This window comes from Larimichthys crocea, chromosome XX (genome assembly GCF_000972845.2).
Source record: "Larimichthys crocea isolate SSNF chromosome XX, L_crocea_2.0, whole genome shotgun sequence".
Taxonomy (NCBI): Eukaryota; Metazoa; Chordata; class Actinopteri; family Sciaenidae; genus Larimichthys; species Larimichthys crocea.
Window position 1 is genome coordinate 9,302,336 of NC_040030.1, and position 21,157 is coordinate 9,323,492.

Below are 21,157 nucleotides of genomic sequence, written 5' to 3' on the forward strand. Positions count from 1 at the left end.
TACACTGAAATAATGCTATATGTACACTTAAAACTATAGATACATGTACACTGAAAATAATGCATTTACAATTAAATAATGTTATATAACACTGAAATAATGCTATATATACATTGAAAACTATGCTATATTACATTGAAAATTATGCTATACAATTAAAATAATGCTATCTATACGCTGAAAATAATGCTATTACAAATAAATAATTGTATATATAATTAAATAATGCTATATGTACACTGAAAATAATACACCACTTTGGGTTTTATACCACCCATGAGACTGACAAAAATGAAACCCAATATGCCACCATTTAGTGGGACAAAATACATTTACATGATGACAGACGTAGTGCTTTATTAAGACATTACTCAGCATTTGTACCTGTGGGAAGTCTACTTGCAGCGTTATCCTTCTTGAAGCCATACGTCAGATGGATGAGTCAATTGGTTCTTTTTATTTGCAGTTTACTCCACACAGTACATATGGGCCATATGGGCACCTGGGGTATACTGACTGCCAACTATCCTACAGCCACAGCACACGTTGACGTATACACTTGGCTAATACTCTGACAGTAAAAATGTCTGATAATGTACAATATTAATTTAAAAAAAACACAAGGAAAAAAATGGATTATGTTTCCCATTTCTATTCAGTATTCTCAATTATAACTAGTGTCTCTAGTTCTGTATCGATGTTGCCACCCTTTGTATGACCCTGTTTACCGTAAGCTATATCATTTCTTTGACATTTTTGATGTTCTAACTGAGATAGTGGGTTTCTTGTGTGTTTGCATGACTGATTGTGTGTCCCCAAGTATTTACTAAAGTATAGCTTATGGTCCCAGCAACAGACAGCCCATTTGAGCTTTAGACGTCATTTCAGTGTCATGTCTCTTCTGTGGTGCTCATAAATGTCACTGGAACTAAGCAATAACACAGGATTACGTGTCAAACACAATCATTCAAAGCTGTAAACATGAGCAAACTGGATGTAGCCACCGTGGAGACCCTGCGAGGCAGTTAATTACTCACCTGAAGAAAAACTGTTTTTAAAAAAGTACATTTTTGTCTGTAATGTAAAGTAAAAATAGTTTCTGAATGTTCAGTCTGTAACAACTAAGGCTGCAGGTGGAGAAACAACAGAAATAACCCACTCTTATCCCAAATAAACATACAAAGATGTCTTTTTACACAAACAAACTTACAATAACTCAAAGGTCTAAGTGTTGTTTTTCACACCAGCTTCCACTTAAATCTATTTCTTCTGAGATCCAACGTTGCATTTGTTTGTCTCCAGAAGCCAGACAAAGCAGTTTTCCCTGAACAGTTTTCAAACCTCCTGCTGACTAAAAAAACACTAACAGATCGATACAGCGCTGTCTGTCCACAGTAGCCTTTAACTGTGTGTTTTTGTCTGTGTGTTAAAGTGGAAGGGTTTGAGTGGGACAGAGAAACACAGATATTTACACAGCATTTTGTTAGTGTACTCGCACTGACTGGATGCCATTAATATCTGTGTTTCTATGTGTGTGTGTCACTACATGCTTTAATAGTTTGGTCATTTATCACCAAAACCTAAAAAACAATGGTTGATGTTGCCGTTTCAGGATGTTTTTGTGCACTGTGTTTTGTAACATATGCAGGTCAGAGAGTGTCACTAGACTAGGCTGGTGTGACTGAGGGAGATTAAGCTCCTGGGACAGCAGTTTAGCAGGCCAACACAGGTCACTCAGCCTAGAGTGCTTCACTCTGCCTGGGGAAGATTTGGCAGCAGAGTCCCTCTGGCTTTGGAAGTTAGCAGGCCATGACCGGAAGATGTTAGGCCAAGAAGGTCAACTCTTTAGCCCCAGATGGAACATTGCTCCAATGCCATGAGGAAAGCAGATAGCTGGCAATAAGATAGACACATTGTTTAAGCAATGTTTTCTGTGCAACTTAAACAAAAATGAGATTTGTCATTTTTAATGTAAAGAAAAGTCTTAATCTGACCTTGTTTGGCCTGTACAGTGGTGCTTTAGCCCACGGCATACAGTCTTAGATGCAGTAAAGGCAGTATGCAACTTTTCAACAAGTTATTTAACCATGTATCTGACAAGTCTTTGTTAGCCCTGACAACAGAAGAATATTTACAGTACATCACACCTCTACATTCTGAATCCTCACATTTTGAATGAAACCCCGCTCCTTTTCTGAATAAGCATATCCACAAGTCAGCAAAATGGCCAGTCGTTTTCAGTACCGAGGCTGGCAGGCGAGCCGTGACAACCCTGCCTGCTAACTAGCAGCGGTTGGCCGACTCCCCATAGGCTGAGCCATCTGTCACATCCTGTCTACTCTCTCACCTCTTTACATTACCTCGGCTGCGTTCACATGGAGGATGTGTGAATTACTGCATGTTATTGAGCACAGGTACCCTAGAACGGGCAGACTGTCAGCGTTTAGTGTCACCTTAACCAGTAATCTGTTTTAATCTGTTTTGGTGAATGCAGGATTACCTCATAACATGACTGGCTGTCTACCTTCATGGTCATCTTCCATACAGATGGTCTTGTTAGCCCTGTTTTTCAGGCATCCAAAACGCATCTGTGATGATTTATTAACCATTAATATCAGAACTAATAAACCCTTTTAAATGGGTTTTATTACTATCCTTATGCCTTTATGCTTTATGTAAAGCACTTGCTTGTTCTGCTGTTCCTTTCTTGTCTTGCCTTTTGATGTATCGCATTATTTTTATTAATATTGATTACAACTTTGATGATCGGTCACTGATCATGTTTTCTCCATGTCCAGGGTGCAACAGTGGGCTGTATCCTTTGGCAAAGAAATAACTGCCCTGTCCGCCAGATACTCTGGAGCTAAACTCTGCAGAAGGTGAGAGATCCCACACAAACGTGTACACGCACACTCTTTCTATGGTCTGAGTAATTTCTCACTTCAGACAGACATATCAGTGACCTTGGGGAAAGGTGATGATAGCTGCGGTGGGGATTTAATCCCCTTAGATTGATAATCCCTAACATGAAGTGTATGGGGCCATACCAGAGAATGTAAAGAGGAGATTGATTTGGGTTTGGTTCCCAATCTTTGGTCTGAATATATTACAAATTACAATTTGTCTGGAAAATAGATGAGACAAATCAAAGAGTGAAATCTAAGGCTCAAACGTATATGCAGAGAGACATAAATAGTTATAGTATTAGAGTAGAGACAGTTGGATATAGGGCACATGACATCATTACAGACAGGACGGGGAGGGTGTGTATATCCTCCCTCTCCCCCCTGCTCCTTCGCCAATAGGAACACAACTGACTGGCATATAGTTGCTGTATAACATCTGCACATGGCCCAGAGCCAATGTGATGACACACTTAATTCAAACACACACACATCATGCACATGTGCAAAAAGGATTTAATCTCACTTTTTTTTCTTGTTTAGTTGTACAGATGACTTTTAATACCAATATAGTGCTTTACCAACCCATTAAGTAAAATACTCTATACTGTAGCCCATAGAGACTGAATTGTGTTCATTTTTGTCTGACCAACCTTACCATGTTTGTGTGTCTTTAGTAATTAGGATGTGCGGTCTTCCTCTATGCCCCCTGTAGAATCCCTAGCAGGCCTGTTCACCATCTGCCACACACACACACACACACACACACACACACAACACCAAACACACAAACTGGGTGTTCACAGAGACACGAAACCACTGACCATCTCCCTCTACAGCAATATATGTGTCTGTATTGTTTTGTGTACCACACACCTTTCTGTTTTACAGCATTAAAACATCCCCAGTATAGTGCACAAATAACTAACTTCCACATGTACAGCACAGGGTGCAGTGTGTGTTTCTTGTTTGTGTGTGTATTGCAGACTGGATTCACCTCGGTGATCTCAGTGTTTTGTGGTAGAAAACAATTTTTCACAGGATGTAAAATATTGACTGACTTGATCAAACAGCCCCAGTACAGTTGCAGTTGTCATAATAGTAGCAGTAATACTAGTTGCTGTAGTAACATTATCATAATACTATATTATATATAGTATAATGTATATATATTTCTCCTAGTTGCCAGTTTATGTAGTCAGTGATGTGTAAAAACACCCAGTGCAGTAGTTTATCTCGGCAACAGAAGTCATTAATCATCCACCTCTGTCTAATCGATGGCTTTTACGTTATCTCTGGAACATTCAGTGACTCTGTCTTCTTGCCTGAGTAAACTGAATAGGTATTGAGTGTTTGAAGATAAAATTGTTGGAGCTGTTTTATGGGTATTTGTAGCAGACTCTAAGAGAGCTCTAATCGTTCTATTCCATATCCATCTCCCTTTTCTTCCTCATTTAGGCTGTCTCCCCTGTAATGAAAATTGCAAAAGCATCATCGTCAAGTGAAAGCAGAATGCATCTTACACTGATGACAAATTTAATTTTAGTTGCCAGAATGTATTGTACAGTCACCAGGTGATTCTGGGAACTCAAACAATGTACCTATATCACAGTGTTAACAGAGGAGGGTAATTATCTTACTAACGATAATAGAAAATGAGTCCATCACTAAAACAAACATTTGCTGGAAATCTGTCATCTGTCATAACAATGATTTTCATAAGTGCAGGAAATTAACCTTTAAGTCCACACGAACAACAGATTACAGATATAGCTGTTTTCATTTAGTAAACAAACCGACCCCATTAGCAGCCAGAAAAATATATTTAGCCTAATCAAAGTCACTTATGTAGATTGATGAAATAATCGCTACGTATAAAGACCTTATTATGATAAATGAGGCTTCCATTTCCTTTAAAATTGGTTTTTAAAGTTATGTTGAGGTTTCATGTTGAGTAATTGCCTTTAAGTTCTTTGGTGGATTTCAAATTTCGTTATTTGACTTTAGAAACAAAAGATTGGTGTGCCTTGTTAACTTACCTGGTAGAGCATGTGCCCCTCGTACACAGGCTCAAGCCTGCCGCAGCAGCCCAGGGTTCAGTTCTGACCTGTGGCCCTTTGCTGCATGTCATTCCCCCTCCCTTTCTACCTACTTTCTCGTCACTTTACCTGTCACTATCTAATAAAGGTTCAAAAAGCAGAAAGAATAATCAAAGAAACAAAAGATGAGAAATATTTTGACCCAGGTGTTGAAACCGGTGTAAAAACATGTATGTATGAGGACTCTCTCATACCTTTATTGATCAATTTAATGGTTAGTATCAATATCAGTTAAAAAGCAATGGTTATCGTAATTCCCATATGATAAAGATGCATTCAAAAGCTGAATCAAGTTATCCTTTATATTGTAACTATAATCTAATTCTACTTTTTTTTTTTTTTCAAATGTAGCCTGGGTTGATTATAGTTACTCTGCATCCATAATCCTGATTACATGTAATCTGTTACTACCCAACCCTAGGCATCAGTTCTCATAACATCATATTTCAGATTAGAGAAGGGTCTGGGGAGGGGATGAAGCTATGGCTTGACCCCCATCTGTACTGCAAAGAGCTAATGCATGGTGTGTGTGTGTGTGTGTGTGTGTGTGTGTGTAATTGTGTAATACCAGGATCTTACATCCACGGTTATGTGTTTGTCTCTGTGTTTGTTCTTTTCCATTGTGTATTTGTCAACAGGCGATAGGCAAAATGGAGGAAATATACAATATAATAATCCTTACAGTTGTTTTTTATTGATTACTTTTTTAAAAAATGTGTCTGTTTTGAAGAAATTCAAGGATATCGAAGGTGTGGTGAAGATGGTGGAGGTGGACGGAGAGGAGTTAGTAAAGAAGTTCGCTGAGGAGATGGAGGAGATGCTTGGGAGGAAGATGAAATCTGTGAAGGTAATCATGGTGCACATTTAATGCCAACCGATTTGACATGAGCACTTCTGCAGACATGAGTATCCTTAACCTGTTGTATTTTATCACAGAGATTAGCAGAAGCGGCAGAGGATGCTGATCTTTACCATGAGTACAATGAAACACTGGAGGTAAGTGATGCTTCAATATAATATGCTACTTCTTTATTTGTACTTCTTCTTTAGTGGTATTTGGTGATATATATATATTTGTGCTGTACTATGCAGCAACTCACATCATCATTGGCATAAATAATCTTATTTATGCCTCCATTCACCTCATGCACATGAAATACTTCTATTTATAGTGAATATGCAAAGTTTACTGATATTTTTACAGTTTGACCACACAAAAAAATATAGTTGCATGCTATAGAATCCCTATTTTTAATGCATCTTTAATATTTTATTCTTAAATAAGCTCGTCGTGCTTTACTGTTTTATCTAGTTTGACTACTTTAACTCCTTGCTGATCAATACGGTGGATGAAGATGGGAATCCAGTGCCGCTGGGAGGAGAATTCCAACTGGAAGAAAATGAACATTTCAATAAACTGCGAGTTAACACAGACCAGAGTAACATACAAGTCCCTACTAATGTCTACAACAAAGGTACAGAAGCATGAACACACAGCATGCATTCCCTTGCACACACTGTATTATACATCTGCTTTCCATTTAAACGTAAGTTTCATTTGTTCTCCCTCTTTCTGTAGATCCAGATATTCTGAACGGAGCCTATATGTCTGAGGCTCTGAATGACGTGTTCACTGAGAACTTCAGGAAAGATCCAACTCTCACCTGGCAGTATTTTGGCAGCGCCACAGGCTTTTTCAGACTCTACCCAGGTTCATACACATCGGAGTCTCACGTATGCTTGTATCCCCAAATTCCCAGCATCTTCAGTTGCTTGTTTCCCATGCGTCTGCACAGTGTTGAGACAACACGAACAGAGCTGTAGACAAACATTCAGCTACGCAAGCCAAACGACGTACTTACACAGCAACTGACGATGCGGGAAACTGTCTGTCAAACATGATGATGACTCAGTCTCTGCCATAATTCGGCTGCTGGTGAATTCTCTCCTGTGTGTGTGTGTGTGTGAGGAGTAATTAGCAGAGGATTTGTGACACAGCTTGTTTTACTCATCTGCTACCTCATCCATCTCTCCCTCATTCGACAATCTGTCACTATCCATCTATTTGTTCATCTGTCCAACCGACCAGTCAGCCAAGCACCATCTGAGCAATTTGCTAAATCTCTCTATCTCTCTCTTCAAGGGATCAAGTGGACTCCGGATGAAAACGGTGTGGTCACCTTTGATTGCAGAAACAGAAACTGGTAAGGCTATCAGCTATCAGCTATCAGGTTATCCTGTCAACATCAGTTCTACTTCCTTTTTGATGCCTTTTTAAATGGTTGTAGCTCTCTGTATAGTTTGGATGGTCAAGGCCCTAACTCTCCAAGCCAACAGTCCTTGGGGGCATTAGGCTTACCATCCCTTGTAGTTTTTTTTAGTGCGTCTGGCAAGTTGGCACCAGTCCTGCCCATATCAGCAACTATATAGCCAATTGAGCATGTTGAATCAGCGTCAGAGGCGGTCAGTGAGAGGAGTATTTCTGACAAGCTGTTCAGCCTTTAGTGCAGTTTCTCTTTATCGTTTCTATTTGTTTAAAGTGGAACTTTTAAAAGTTAAGCGGAGGTGTGGTTGGGCAGTCAACCTTTGTCTGTGTCTGTTCTTTGAGAGAGACAGAACCGATGTTTAACCTAACCAGAGGCAGTACAGCTAGAAATATTTGTGAATAACATGTCAGGTCTATTAGAGCTCTCACCAGTAGTAGCCAAACAAATCTGCTCCTCTCGCCAACATGAAAAGCCAATTCTCCAACTCTTGTTACCTTAAAGGGTAGCAAATATAGCTACAGCCTGTGTCAAGGACATATTCCAGACATCAGCAGCCTTTTGCGATAGACCTTTTTCACAACAGTTGTAGGAAAACAGCAAGTGTTACTATTAATATTGATGGTTCTGTTCTATTCAAGTGTCCCAATAAACCATGACAGTGAGCCAGCATGCACAAGACCAGGATACTTGTGCTTTTTCATTTAGCACTAAATCATGTTCCAGGAGCTCTGTCTGGTCCTCAGACAGAACATACTGTATCCTGGAAGTCCGTGAGGGTCTGGAAAGTTGCTGATCATAGCCGCTGTAGTGGAAATCTCATTGATGTTAATGAGCTTGGAAAGACAGGGGATGATAATAAGGAGATTAAGAGAAGAACAGAGGAACAAATAAAAGGATAAGGCTTGAACTCTGCATTGTCTGTCTGTCTGCTAGACTACTAAAAAACATTTAGTTCAAGTATTATTTGGCTGGCATTGTAGTAAAAATATAATCATCACTGCTTCCTGCAGGTATATCCAGGCAGCCACTTCTCCCAAAGATGTGGTGATTGTGGTGGATGTCAGTGGCAGTATGAAGGGACTCAGACTCACCATAGCCAAACACACCATAAATACAATCCTGGACACACTGGGAGAAAATGACTTTGTTAATGTCATAGCTGTAAGTACACACAATGCACAACAGAGGCATCAAGTCCTGATTAGCATTACTTTGAAATACCCTATCACACAAATACACCGGTACAGTAGACTTTGGTGTAAATGCATACACATGCAAATAGGCACAAAAACACACATCAAACATTTAGTCATCAAACATCAAAGCTTTCATTTTATTTTTAGGTTTTCCAGGATATTGGCTGTGTGTAGCCCTACAACCACAAATCTGTGTAATAAGCATGGTTTATCCTGGTATTACTGTGTGTGTGTAATCATGCCCGCTGCAAATCCACGACCCTTAAGCTGTTTTTACTCAGAATTTAAAGCTACACTCCTTTCAGTGGAGTGACCATACAGCAAAACGAAAATCTGTTCCTCTGCCAGGCAAAGGGTTTAAATCCCATTTTCCTGAAAGGAATAACATCATGTAAACTGACTTTTAACTTGACTTTCAATTAAAGGTCAGTGAACTACATATTACTGCATACATCAACAGTATATTTTCATATATCCACATTATTAATAGTTAACTGTTTCTGTGTTATAGAGTAGATTTGAGCATAGTAAACGATAACTCTCACTCTATAACTATAACAAAAATGATCAAGCTGACTGTTAATCATGCTGATCAATGATTTTATTATGGGAATGTATTGGGTTTCTCTCTCCAGTACAGTGACTATGTTCGCTACGTGGAGCCCTGCTTCAAGGGCATGCTGGTTCAAGCTGATCTGGATAACAGAGAGGTAACACACACACACACACACGCACATACACACACACACACACACACACACACACAAGCTTAGAGCTAATTAATTCACTTCAACTCTGCTAACCTATTAATTGTAAGCCGTTATCTCACTAATCCTCTAAAGACAGAGCTTATGGTGTCATCACATCACAGTTAAAACATCACAGGGAGTGTGTGTTATCAGGGTTTCAACCTGTTTGAGGATTTTGTGACGATCATCCTAATGTGTGGTAAAACTTTGTCCTCTTTGCCCTTTTTTTTTTTTATCTCTCAACAATTTAAATCCACAAAACCATTAATATCTCATTGTTTCACTGCTGCTTTCTTTTCTTTTTTTCCTCCTCATCTGTTCCCATGTTCTGTTTTCATATACCCAACACCTGCTCAGTCTTTGTGTGCGTGTTATTTATTGGATGTATGCCCTACTTTCACTCCCCTTCACATCACTGCAGATCAGGTGAGGTCACTGGCCGCTGACAATTTTAAGTAGGTCACGTGACCTGTCAGCAAGGGGATTGGATTGGTCGAATTCCTGGAGAGGCAGGCTGTAACAGAATGGGCTTACAGATGTTGGCTGACACACTTAAGCACAAACTCATGTTGGAGCGAACACATTTACAGGAGGGCAGTTTTCAGTTTTTGGCTGTTATATAAGATCCCAAACAGCTATTAATCTTGTTTACTACCACTGTAAGTCAGAAAGAGTTTACTTAACTGTAAAAGAGACCAAAAGATCCGTATTACCAGCCTGGAGGGCACAAGTAAAGGGACACCTTATAGGTCTTAGCAGGTTCTTGGTTGTTAGAATTTAAAGAAAATGCTGAGCAGGTGTCTAGATTTATTTATTTATTTTTTAAATTTTAATTGTGATTGTTGAAATTTCGACAAAGTTCAACATCTTTGTTACATTACACTGACATCACTGAGTTTGTTAATCAGGGCAATCATTTACATTTATCTTACATTTGTAAGGGGATATTAGTCTGTTATGGGCCACATGAAGGCTGATGAACAGTGGTGGAACCCACAACAAATTGGTCATAGTGTCTGTGCGTGCGTGTTGATTAATCCTGATTACCTCCAGGTGGTGTAATGACTTTGCTGTAACTGGTCAGTGTGCCAGGGAGCCAGGGATAATCCCTCCTTTACACTCTTTCACTCCCTCCCTCGTGATCTCTCTTGCTTCTGCCTCTTTTTCCGTGGTGACCTGCATTCACCGTTTGCCAAATTTTAGATCACGTCTAAGTGACAGATGCCTGTCTGTTTTCTCGTTGTGTCTCTTTCAACAGCATTTCAAGCTTTTGGTTGATGAGCTTCATGTCAAAGGAGAAGGCAGAGTGAAAAATGCTATGAAGGAATCTTTCAAGATCCTCAATGAGGTTTGTGCCAATCAAGTGCTAGGTCTTGAAAATATACAGCACTGCAAGCAATGAAAGCATATTATATGTGTGTGTGTTTAGGCTGCAGCGCAGGGCCAGGGCAGCCTGTGTAATCAGGCCATCATGCTGATTACAGACGGAGCCATGGAGGACTTCCAGGATGTTTTTGAAGAGTTTAACTGGCCAGAACGGCGGGTATGACATGACACACAAATTTACCAGTTAAATGTACTGTAAGCACATAGACAGTATCATTCATTGTTTAAATGAGACTGTTCCGGGTGGCAAATTAGTTTACCACATCTTACTATATACGTTATTGTCTCCCCAGGTTCGAGTGTTCACCTATCTGATTGGGCGAGAGATGACATTTGCGGAAAATGTTAAATGGATTGCTTGCAACAACAAGGGTAAATAACCAATGGCATATGTATCACAGGTCTAAAGGTCAAAGAATCTGGTTTGTAACATAAAAGTTGCTATTCTGAATTCCTAGTTGGGAAAGGATGCTTAGGTAATTCAGCAACAATGTATAATAGATATGAAAACTGCTACAATTGTCATGTTGTCAGCAAGGAAGAAACTCTGTTGGCTGTCTATCGTGTTCCCATGTGGTTCTGGATGGGACTGGGTATCAGGTGCTGCCCTCTTGTGAATAACATGGGGTCATGCAGCAGCTCAGACCTGAAAATAATCGCTTTATACTGCTCAGAGCACATCAAAACCCCTGACTAAATACCTGATTATCAGAATAGATACTCTGTAAACACATCGCTGGCCAAAAAATATCTGTGTGTGTGTGTGTGTGTGTGTGTAATGGGTAACAGGTGCACTCCCTTCTGTTCCGTACACTGGCAGTTGCTTCTGCCAACAACAAAATGCGTATCTGTCATAAACAGACAAGCACGCTTATTGTTACACTCCTGCAAAAATGTTCTTCTTCTACAGTTTTAATTTTTAGTTGAGTAAGCAGGTCTACTAATCATTTTAACAGCAGCACTCTTGTGTATTTGTTACAAAGGGGGGGAAATAAATTGCACACATTCACATATTCATATTCATATCTGGCAAGGCTTTAGTAGCATGTTGTCACCGAGCAGCTTCACTGCAGGTATCCCATTGACGTCATTGTCTCCCACTTGTAGAAATGAGCCAAGTTTTAAAGAACGACAAAATCACATTTGCACTGATGGGAGATTCAAGCTGTTGTCTTCATTAAAAACAGCTTAGTGTTTTCTGGGAATACCAGATTTTCAGAAGTCAGATAAATGAGTATGCTGCACTAAATATAATACCCAAAGGCCAGAAGCAAGACAGATAAAAATAATGTGGTCAACATTTTCTTTTCTAAAATTTATGGGTCCTAGTTTTTCCATTCGAGTACACTAATCGGTGATATATGCTATGTGTGTGTGTGTATTTGTGTGTGTTCTGCAGGTTATTACACACACGTCTCCACACTGGCTGACGTCCAGGAAAACGTTATGGAGTACCTCCATGTCCTCAGTCGGCCAATGGTCATCAACCATGATCACGACATCATCTGGACTGAGGCTTATATGGACAGTGTGGTCAGTCTGCTTCTCTCATTATCCTGCGTCAATATCATCTGGCATGCACAATCAAAATGTCAGACTCATTTAGGACGCCAGTGCTATTACTTAAGGTCTCTCTGTCGCTGGTCATGAAAACATTTTAAACTAGTTTAATCACATCTTTGCCTGTGCTGAAACCCCCTTCATCTAATTCATCCCAGCAACATCCTAGCAACCACACAGAACACCATAACAAATGTGTAGCCATCATGCTCTAGAAATGTCTGCAAAAATACCTTAGCCACAGTCTAGCAACCACCTAGTACTAATAGCAGCTAGGTTATGACGTGAAACCTCCTATAACAACTATGCCTACCTGATCACCCAGACACCATAAACACTGTAACAACCACCTATCAAACACTGCAACACTGAGACATAGCCTATTTATCAGCCAGTGTTGAAGTAGAAAAACGTAATAAATTACTGATTACTTTAACTTAAATGGACAACATAATCCTCCAATGAAACTAATTTACAGCAAACTATACAGTACTATCCTATTCAAATGATGGTAAGACAGTAAAAGACAGTTATCACATACTCTAACACTTTACTTAGTGGTGCTTTGGTTTCACATCTCAAGAAGTCATATCATCCAGCCAGCAATGCATTGAACAACTATGTTGCTCAAGCAGTAATATTTGCATTTCCTCAATAATTGCAGTTTCTCTTTTCCTCCTGCATCTGTGGCTAGTTGCCTTTATTTCAGCATCTTTGCATGTATACCACACGTGACATATCTTTCACTGCCATTTCATGCTTGTTGTCTTTCCTCATCTCCATCTCCACCTTCAGTTACCAAGCACACAAAAGGTAATCATACTTAGAGCTTTAATGTAGCTTTTTTTAAGTAGTGTTAGCCTTATAAAATACAGTATTAAAGTATCTATAATGTTGATTTGTCTTATATTTACATCACCGAACAGTTGTGGTCGTTTGTTTAGCCTAATTAATGTCCTCTGCTTCAGACCGATTTAGATTCACTAAATTACACATCATCTTCCAATTCATCTCCATATATTTCACTTCATTTTCCACTTCGAGCCAACAGGAATAAACTCCTCCGACTTAATTCAGTTTTACAGTTGTTTACATTGTGTTTGTGTGTATGCGTGTACCACAGCTGTTCAACACTCAGGCCCAAAGTCTGCTCCTGATGACCTCGGTGGCCATGCCTGTGTTCAGCAAGAAGAAAGAGACTGTATGTAATCATTTTAATCACCATCACTAACATTACCTTTCACAGACATCATGTAAAATTGTATGTATATGAAGCTGTTCTGTGTTTCCTTTTAGCTGTCTCACGGGATTCTGCTCGGAGTGGTAGGGACTGATGTGGCTTTGAGAGAACTGATGAGATTAGCGCCAAGATACAAGGTAAACCAGCTATAATATACAATGTGTCGAGAGATTATCAGTGACACTGCATTCATAATGTGATGTTAATGTGTCTCTTCAGCTGGGTGTCCATGGTATGCCTACTCACTCACCAATAACGCGCTACATCTTGTCTCATCCTGACCTACGACCTCTGGTACGACAAAGATTGTATCATACAGTGTTTATTGCAACTGAGACACTTTATACATAATAGCATGTGATAGGTTGCTGAAGACTTGTGTTTGTGTCTGTACAGTATAGGAGGGGAAAAGCTAAAGCCCAAACCCAACTATAACAGTGTTGATCTGTCAGAGGTAGAATGGGAAAACACTGAGGAGAAAGAAGTACATTTTTACTAATTATCTGGTGTCTCTAAATTGAAATTTGCACTTTTCTAGTTTTCATTCTATGTCTATATTTATATATTATATTATAGATATATATATATTATATATATATAATATATTATTTTTTTTTTGTTTTTTTTTTTTTTTTTTTTTTTATATTTTATATTTCATATTGGGCTGCTCCGGGACCAGGGGAAACCAATTTTTGTTTCATCCCATGTTGTAATGACAATAAAACTCCTTGAATCTTGAGTCTTGAATGTCAGTATGAGTTGTGTTGTTCAGGATCTACAGTATTACACGATGAAACAAGCACAGTGTTGAATGTGTGGCGTCTGTTATTACACGATGAAACAAGCACAGTGTTGAATGTGTGGCGTCTGTGTTTCAGCTGAGGACGGCCATGGTTAAAGGAGAAACTGGCACGTTGTCCTTAGATGTAAAAACTTCAGTCGATAAAGGAGTGAGTAGTTTTGTTTTTGTGATTTTTACAGCCTTTTCTTCCTGTGGGGTTTTTATTGTCTTTTCTAATATTATCCAAGTTTTTGTTTCCTTGTGCATCTTTTAAGTACGAGCTGTTTCTCTCTGCATTCTTTCTGGCTCTCACAGAGGCGAGTGATGTTCTTGAAAAATGATTACTTCTACACCGTCATCAATGAGACACCATTCAGGTTTGTCTGATGTCTTTTAACTCATTTTGTCAGTATTTAAAAGGTTTTATTCACCTTATCCAACAAAGCAAGGCCTCTACTTGTATAGAGAAAATAACAAAAGTAACAAGTGCTTGATTCATTCTGCTTTTGGCATAACAGGTACTAAAATAATGTTATTTTCTCTATGTTTGACAGTCTGGGTATAGTGTTGACTCAGGGATATGGACAATATATCTTCATTGGAAATGTCTCTGTGGAGGAGGGTAAGTCTTTTTAAGTTTCTTGGTATTTGTGTGTACCTTTCCTATACTCTCTCTCTCATGGCTTTTTCAATTTTTTTTATTTTTATTTGTCAGGTCTTCATGACTTAGAGGCTCCAGACCTGATCATAGCCAGCGAATGGTGAGTGCTGTATAACTAGCAGAATATAGACGTTATGGGACTCCCACCAGTGTAAGTGTTCGGAGCTCTTCGTGAATACATGACTACAGTCAGTGTACGTTTCTGTGCGCTTGTAGGACCTACTGTGAGACAGACATTGATCCAGACCATCGTAAGCTGACGCAGCTAGAGGCTGTGAAGCGATACCTCACAGGCAAAGATGCAGATCTGGAATGTAAGTGGACCCTCATCATCTTTTGATTCATCGAAAAATAAAACAACCTTCAACCCTGCAACTTATCAGTAAATGAATAGTGTGTGTTTGCAGAGGTCAAACAAGAAATGAACACACTTACACAGCATGCAGTCCTTAAACACAACATAGCCCTATCTTAGTTTATGATATTTTCAAGTTTTGTTTTCAAAATCACAGTAAAATCAAGAATAATGGCCAGACTTAATAGTCTTAAAGCACCTAACCAAACGTTAAAACAAGATTATTTTTCTGCACGTGAACTGTACAAACAAAAATGGAACACACTGATCCAGTCTTGTGATTTTGAAACGGTTTTCTTTATTCAATGCTTGATGTTTATTTTCTGCCCTCCTCTTTCTTTTTCCCTTGCCATTCATTACCATTCATATATGTTATTCCCGTTGGTCTCTTTATAGGTGATGCACTGCTGATAGAACAAACTCTATTTGATGCTGTGGTCACGGCTCCTATGGAAGCTTACTGGACAGCTCTAATGCTCAACACATCTGGGTGAATACTGACACAAATGCAAACCCACATAATTTGAATGTTCTTTTAATTAAGATGTGGACTTTTTTTTTAAAAATTTAATTTTTTTTACAAATACTAGCTTTTTCACTCTATCTGCTTCACCTCTGTCTATTTTTCTGTCCAATGTTTCTCTCCGGGTTTCAGTGTGGACGAGGGGATAGAGACAGCGTTCTTGGGGACTCGTTCGGGCCTGATGAGATTCCAGAGATACACTGGTATTGAGAAAAGAACTGGCAAGTGAGTATTTTTATATTATATATCATCACATTAAAACTTTAAATACCTACAGGTAACCAAGGGGTTAAAAAATGGGGTTAAAAGAAGAAGTGCTGACTATGTGAGAGTGATAGTCCTTAAAAACATGAATTAAAGCTGAAATTACAGTGAGGAGAGAGTCCGCCCTCTGGTGGTCAGTACAATTAATATCTTCTGTTAAAAATCCCAGTTACAGTCATGCAAATGATTAAAACGAATGAATGCATTAGCAGTTAATGTTGCTAACACTGTACATTTGTTTTTTTTGTGTTGTGCCTTAAATTTTATTGTCACCCTGTTTGGTAGAATGTACAGTTAGATTTCATATTTGATGATATATGAACATTTAATAACAACCAAACTACACTTTTCCAGTAAATCCTTGTATCTCAGCTGCTGTCTAGGATTTTAAAGCATCTCAGACGATGTAGTTGTCTAGTATTGTGTCTCTTAAACATCTTTCTTGTTTCTTAACGCTTCTTCTTTTCCTCCTTCATCTCACTGCTTCACGATATTATTATTCTATTTTTATTTTCCTCACTTATTGCCAAATTTCTAAATTCCTTTTAGTTTTCCACTTTAGCTTGTCCTTGTTTTCATTCTTGCTTCTTTCCTTCTTTGCTGTTGTCATCATTTTTAGGCAGTAGATAGTATTTTTCTTTTGTGTAAGCTTATTTTTGTCTCTCCCCAGGTCTTTCCTGACCTCCGCAGACAAGGAGAATATGTTCACGTTGGACCATTTCCCAGAGTGGTATCGCAGAGCAGCTGAGTACCCAGCTGGACAGTTTCTATACTACATGCCCAGACAAGAGACTAGAGGTAGAGGACATACCTTTACTGAGCAAATGCACACACACACACACACACACACACACACACAGGCTCACGAAACACCCTTTCTAGTGTTTTATTTCCAATTTTCTCAGCCACGTTCAGCAGGTTGAGCCAGACTTCTCTCAGTGACAGGCTCATTTCTCTATAGCCTGCAGGCTACAACAGCTCCTTTCTGTTTACTTCTCTGTATATTTATGTAGTTTGAATCCAACACAGGTTTGGAAAGTTTAAACATTAATTTGTTTGTTTCAGTTCGTGACTGATTTTTTATTTATTTTTTTTAAAGTTTGTTCTTTACCAGAGCTCTTATTCTGGGAACTTTGCTGCTGTGAAGAATAATCAGCAGCTCGAGAGCGACAAAATTAACAGCTACTGTCATCATGTTTATCATCACATCATACTAACACTTAACTCCACCTTTTAAATCTAGTCGTGAGATGAAAGTCAGTAAACAGATGGGATTTTGAGCCCGGCCTTTCTCTGCCTCTGAATTTAATTTCTCGTTTAGCTCCACTCGAATTATATCCTCTAAAAAATATGTTTACAGCAAAGTGCTTTAGACAGCATCAAAGCACAGGAATTTGAATGTAATCTTTACAACATAGTGCGTACTTAAATATAATTTTGTTGAAATGCAGTACGTTCACTGAATATGAGGATGATAATACTGCCCTTCCTTATGACAGAGCACAGGATGTGTGTATATATCCACTTCCTCACTTACTTGAAGTAAGTATATACGCATGTATGTCCAGGTATGTACTGAATCTGCGCATGATCTTGACATTAAATATAAAAGATACTGCGCAGTATTAGGATGTTCAAGTTTAGTCTTTACTCCATGATGGTGGTAAATGTTTCATATTACATTTACACGTAATGAAACATTTTATCATATCGCCATCATTTAAAACCATGGACTTATATATATATATTTACATATATGTTTTAGGTTGTTGTTAGATGTAGTTTGTTGTGTTCAGATATATTCAGGGACTATGAGGCTGACTATAGCGCCACCTTGAGTGCAGAGGAGGTGGAGCTCCAAGCGGAGGAGGGAGGGAGGAAACGGAGGGAGGCGAATGATGATGAGGATGATGATGATGAGGAGGAGGAGGAGGAGGAGGGTAGAGGAAAACTTTTACTTATACTTGGCATGCCTCCTTTTTTTATTCATTCTCATTCTGTTCCTCCTCACCTCAAAGCATGATGTGTACCGTGGTCTTCCATTTCTTCCTAACAGTCTCTGTCGTTTTCTGTTTTTCTGTCTCTGTCACATTAATCCTCTCTCTCTCTCTTTCTCCCTCTCTCCTCTCTCTCTCTCTTTCACTGCACGAGCATGCAATCAAAGTATGGCAACCTCCTCTCCTCTCTTAGGGAGCCAGTAAAGGGGTCTGGTTAATTTGCATAGTGCTGAGTCATTATCTCATCTTTCTTTGACGAATTTTTCGTTGAGAAGTAAAAGTCTGGTTTCATTGAGTTTGTCGGCTGTGTTACCTCTGTTGTTCAGTTACTACTGTTATTATGTGACAAGTCTCCACGGCAAAACAACAAAGGAATCTCACCTTCATCAAAATCGCAGAATTTTATGAATGCATGATTGTCATGGAGGCAAAAAAAATGGAGTAAATAGTGGAGATATAAACATGGGGCAGACATACACACACACACAATCCTTCTGTTATGAGTGTTTTAGCTGATTAGCTCTCATACTCTGTGTTACGTAACGTTTAAACTGTTAATCTGGCTGGAATTTGTGGCTCGGTGACAGTTGGCATCAGGTGGCACGAAGGCCGTGAATAGACACACAGAAGATGAATGCATGACTTTTATTAAATATTACCTAGTGGGTCCAAGTCAAATCTGTCACCCACATATTTCCAAACACATTTTGGCATAGCTATACTAACACTTCAGCTGTCACTATCACTGTTAGTGTTCACAGACCTACAAATGATATATGCGAGAACATGAAATATTCTGGGAACATTTTCCTTTTCAGTTCCTGTGCACGCTCATGCATGTTTACACATTTGGAAGGAGTATTTGTGTGTTTGTGATGTACATATGCATGCGTCCACCTGTCCATGTATTGATGCAGTACTGTAAATTCTTGCTAATTGTGTGTGTATGTTGCTCTAACCAGCAGGGAGGATAGCAATTGCTACCACTGCTGTCACTGTTACGGTGGGGAAGAAAACTGCCATCGCTGGAGGTAGGATGACATTTTTTTGTTTACACACACACACACACACACACACACACACACACGCACACACACACACACACACACTCTCTGTGTCTTTTCCCTCTCTCTTATCTTTTTTTCTACACATGCACTTGCAATGCTTTCTCCCCCTGCATGTTTGAAACATCTCCTGTCTCTTCATTGTCTCCTCTCTCTGTCTTCGCTTGCTGTCACACATGATAAAATTGACTTACTGATTTGGCGGTGACATTTGAACTTGCTGATTGGATGGTAATTACTGGTAAAATTGTGTTGTGGTTGTGATGTGCTGCTTTGTCAGTAACACTTTGCCATGTTTATTGGGTATACAATGGAATTCACTCCAAGGAAAACCCTCAAACATTTTATTTTTGGCTGTTTTGTTTCGTTGGAACAGACAACAGCTTGTTCATATTCATTGTTTGGTGTTACTTACTCCGTTGTTCTGTTCATTTGGAGTTGTTCTGGATAAGATAACAAGTTTTTTCTGAGGACACAAAAACTGTGTGAGCTGTATGAATCCATAAGTAAATCAAATGCTTACATTTCTGCAAACAGGATAAACACTGTAGACAAAAATTGCGATTAAAACCAGACTTGATCAGTACTGAATATGAGGCTACCACTGGTATCAGTACTCGATATTGATAAAAAGCTGATGATAATATTGTTTTTTAGATAAAGATGTTTAAATATTATTGTACGGATTTACAGTCTTTACAGTACAACAGTACATGTAAGAAACAGAGCTGTCATAAAGTTTGGCTTTTAAACTAACATGGCCAAGAAGTTGCGAGAGTGCACTGATTTAAAATGTAAATTTGAACAGCTACAATCCCATGACAACAAACCTTTTCTGTGATATAAGAGAAAGGTCCAGAACAGATGCTAAATAGAACCTTGCTTTGTTTCCAAGGTCAAGAATGAACCTCAAACTGATATCAGCCAATAATATCGGGCTGCGGACGTATTGGTCCAACTCTAATTGTAAACATGCGATTGGAGATGCTTGGAGATTATTTCACCTTTGTTGTGTCTGGATTCTTCAGTAGCTCCTGAGCTCTAATTTCACTCCGATGATTATCTGTGTAATGTTTTTTTAAAGATGTTTCTCCATGAGGAAAGATTTTGTGAGCTGTATTTCAGAGCATTTTGTCTTATCGTTCACAGTCTATGGCTTTCTTTTAATTTCCTGATGTGTTGGTTACTGTGTGTTTCGGCCTGGTAAGCCCATCTGTGAATGACACACTCATCAGTCATAGTTATCTAGGTGAAACATTACTCTTTGGAGCTGCATCCTGAGAGCGTGTGTGTGTGTGTGTGTGTGTGTGTGCATGCGCGCGCATATACACATAGTGTATTCCTGGATGCATTTGGTGACAGACAGAACAACACTCCATACACACTTGGACAAAACACTCACACAAACATCCACTCTTATCTGTATTTCACAGCTTTCTTCTAAATTGTCTGAGGTGTGAAAATCACGTTATATTTGGAAATGGAAAACAGGGAGAGCGGGAAGAAGTGAGAGAGTTCAAAATAGATGTGTTTCTGTCGCTCTTTTAATCTCACGGCCTCTCATTCTTACAGTTTTTTCTCTTTTTTCCTCCCCCGTTCTGCTTCATTCTTGCTTTCTCTGCTTGTTTGGAATCATTGACGTCACAGTATGTCGAATCCAGAGCTCTGCCGTAGCCAACTGTGCCTGTAAATTCTCAGTAACATCTGAAATAACTATTACACCTTTTAAAAGAAAGTCATGATGGTACATCTGCAAACATTTGTCGCCTATAGGAGGTCAGGCGTCACCGTTTTCAGTCAGTGTTGCGTCACTGCATGTCAAGTGGCACAGCTTGTCTACCAGCTGCTTCACTTTAACAAAATCAATGTATCAATGTTTTATGGACTTGCTCTCTGACTTTCTTTAAGACACCCACACACACACACATGCATACACTACTCAAAGTGTTTCACCCTTTGACACTCTTCCTTACCCTGTTAAACCCTCACATACATCTCTCTTTTCTTAGCCTCTCTCCTCCGGAGCTGTCAGACCTGTCTCCTTTTCCTTCCCCACGCTTTCTCCTCCCCTCGTTACTCTCTTTTCCCTGTCGTGTCACTCTCCCTCTTGGT

General features: G+C 39.2%; 1 protein-coding gene across 1 annotated transcript in view; it reads left to right on the top strand.

Annotated features, from left to right (window-relative positions):
• cacna2d4a (calcium channel, voltage-dependent, alpha 2/delta subunit 4a) overlaps positions 1-21,157 on the top strand; it is an 86,441-nt gene that overhangs the window by 7,475 nt on the left and 57,809 nt on the right. The window contains exons 4-28 of the mRNA XM_027272152.1: positions 5,733-5,849; positions 5,939-5,998; positions 6,315-6,477; positions 6,582-6,713; positions 7,146-7,206; positions 8,280-8,430; positions 9,101-9,175; positions 10,473-10,562; positions 10,644-10,757; positions 10,894-10,972; positions 12,000-12,133; positions 13,284-13,361; positions 13,457-13,537; positions 13,620-13,708; positions 13,797-13,881; positions 14,279-14,350; positions 14,497-14,558; positions 14,736-14,803; positions 14,897-14,942; positions 15,059-15,156; positions 15,594-15,687; positions 15,853-15,945; positions 16,655-16,753; positions 18,567-18,592; positions 18,944-19,012. Coding sequence (XP_027127953.1) covers positions 5,733-5,849; positions 5,939-5,998; positions 6,315-6,477; positions 6,582-6,713; positions 7,146-7,206; positions 8,280-8,430; positions 9,101-9,175; positions 10,473-10,562; positions 10,644-10,757; positions 10,894-10,972; positions 12,000-12,133; positions 13,284-13,361; positions 13,457-13,537; positions 13,620-13,708; positions 13,797-13,881; positions 14,279-14,350; positions 14,497-14,558; positions 14,736-14,803; positions 14,897-14,942; positions 15,059-15,156; positions 15,594-15,687; positions 15,853-15,945; positions 16,655-16,753; positions 18,567-18,592; positions 18,944-19,012 — 2,236 coding nt within the window. The remainder of the gene's footprint in view (positions 1-5,732; positions 5,850-5,938; positions 5,999-6,314; positions 6,478-6,581; positions 6,714-7,145; positions 7,207-8,279; positions 8,431-9,100; positions 9,176-10,472; positions 10,563-10,643; positions 10,758-10,893; positions 10,973-11,999; positions 12,134-13,283; positions 13,362-13,456; positions 13,538-13,619; positions 13,709-13,796; positions 13,882-14,278; positions 14,351-14,496; positions 14,559-14,735; positions 14,804-14,896; positions 14,943-15,058; positions 15,157-15,593; positions 15,688-15,852; positions 15,946-16,654; positions 16,754-18,566; positions 18,593-18,943; positions 19,013-21,157) is intronic.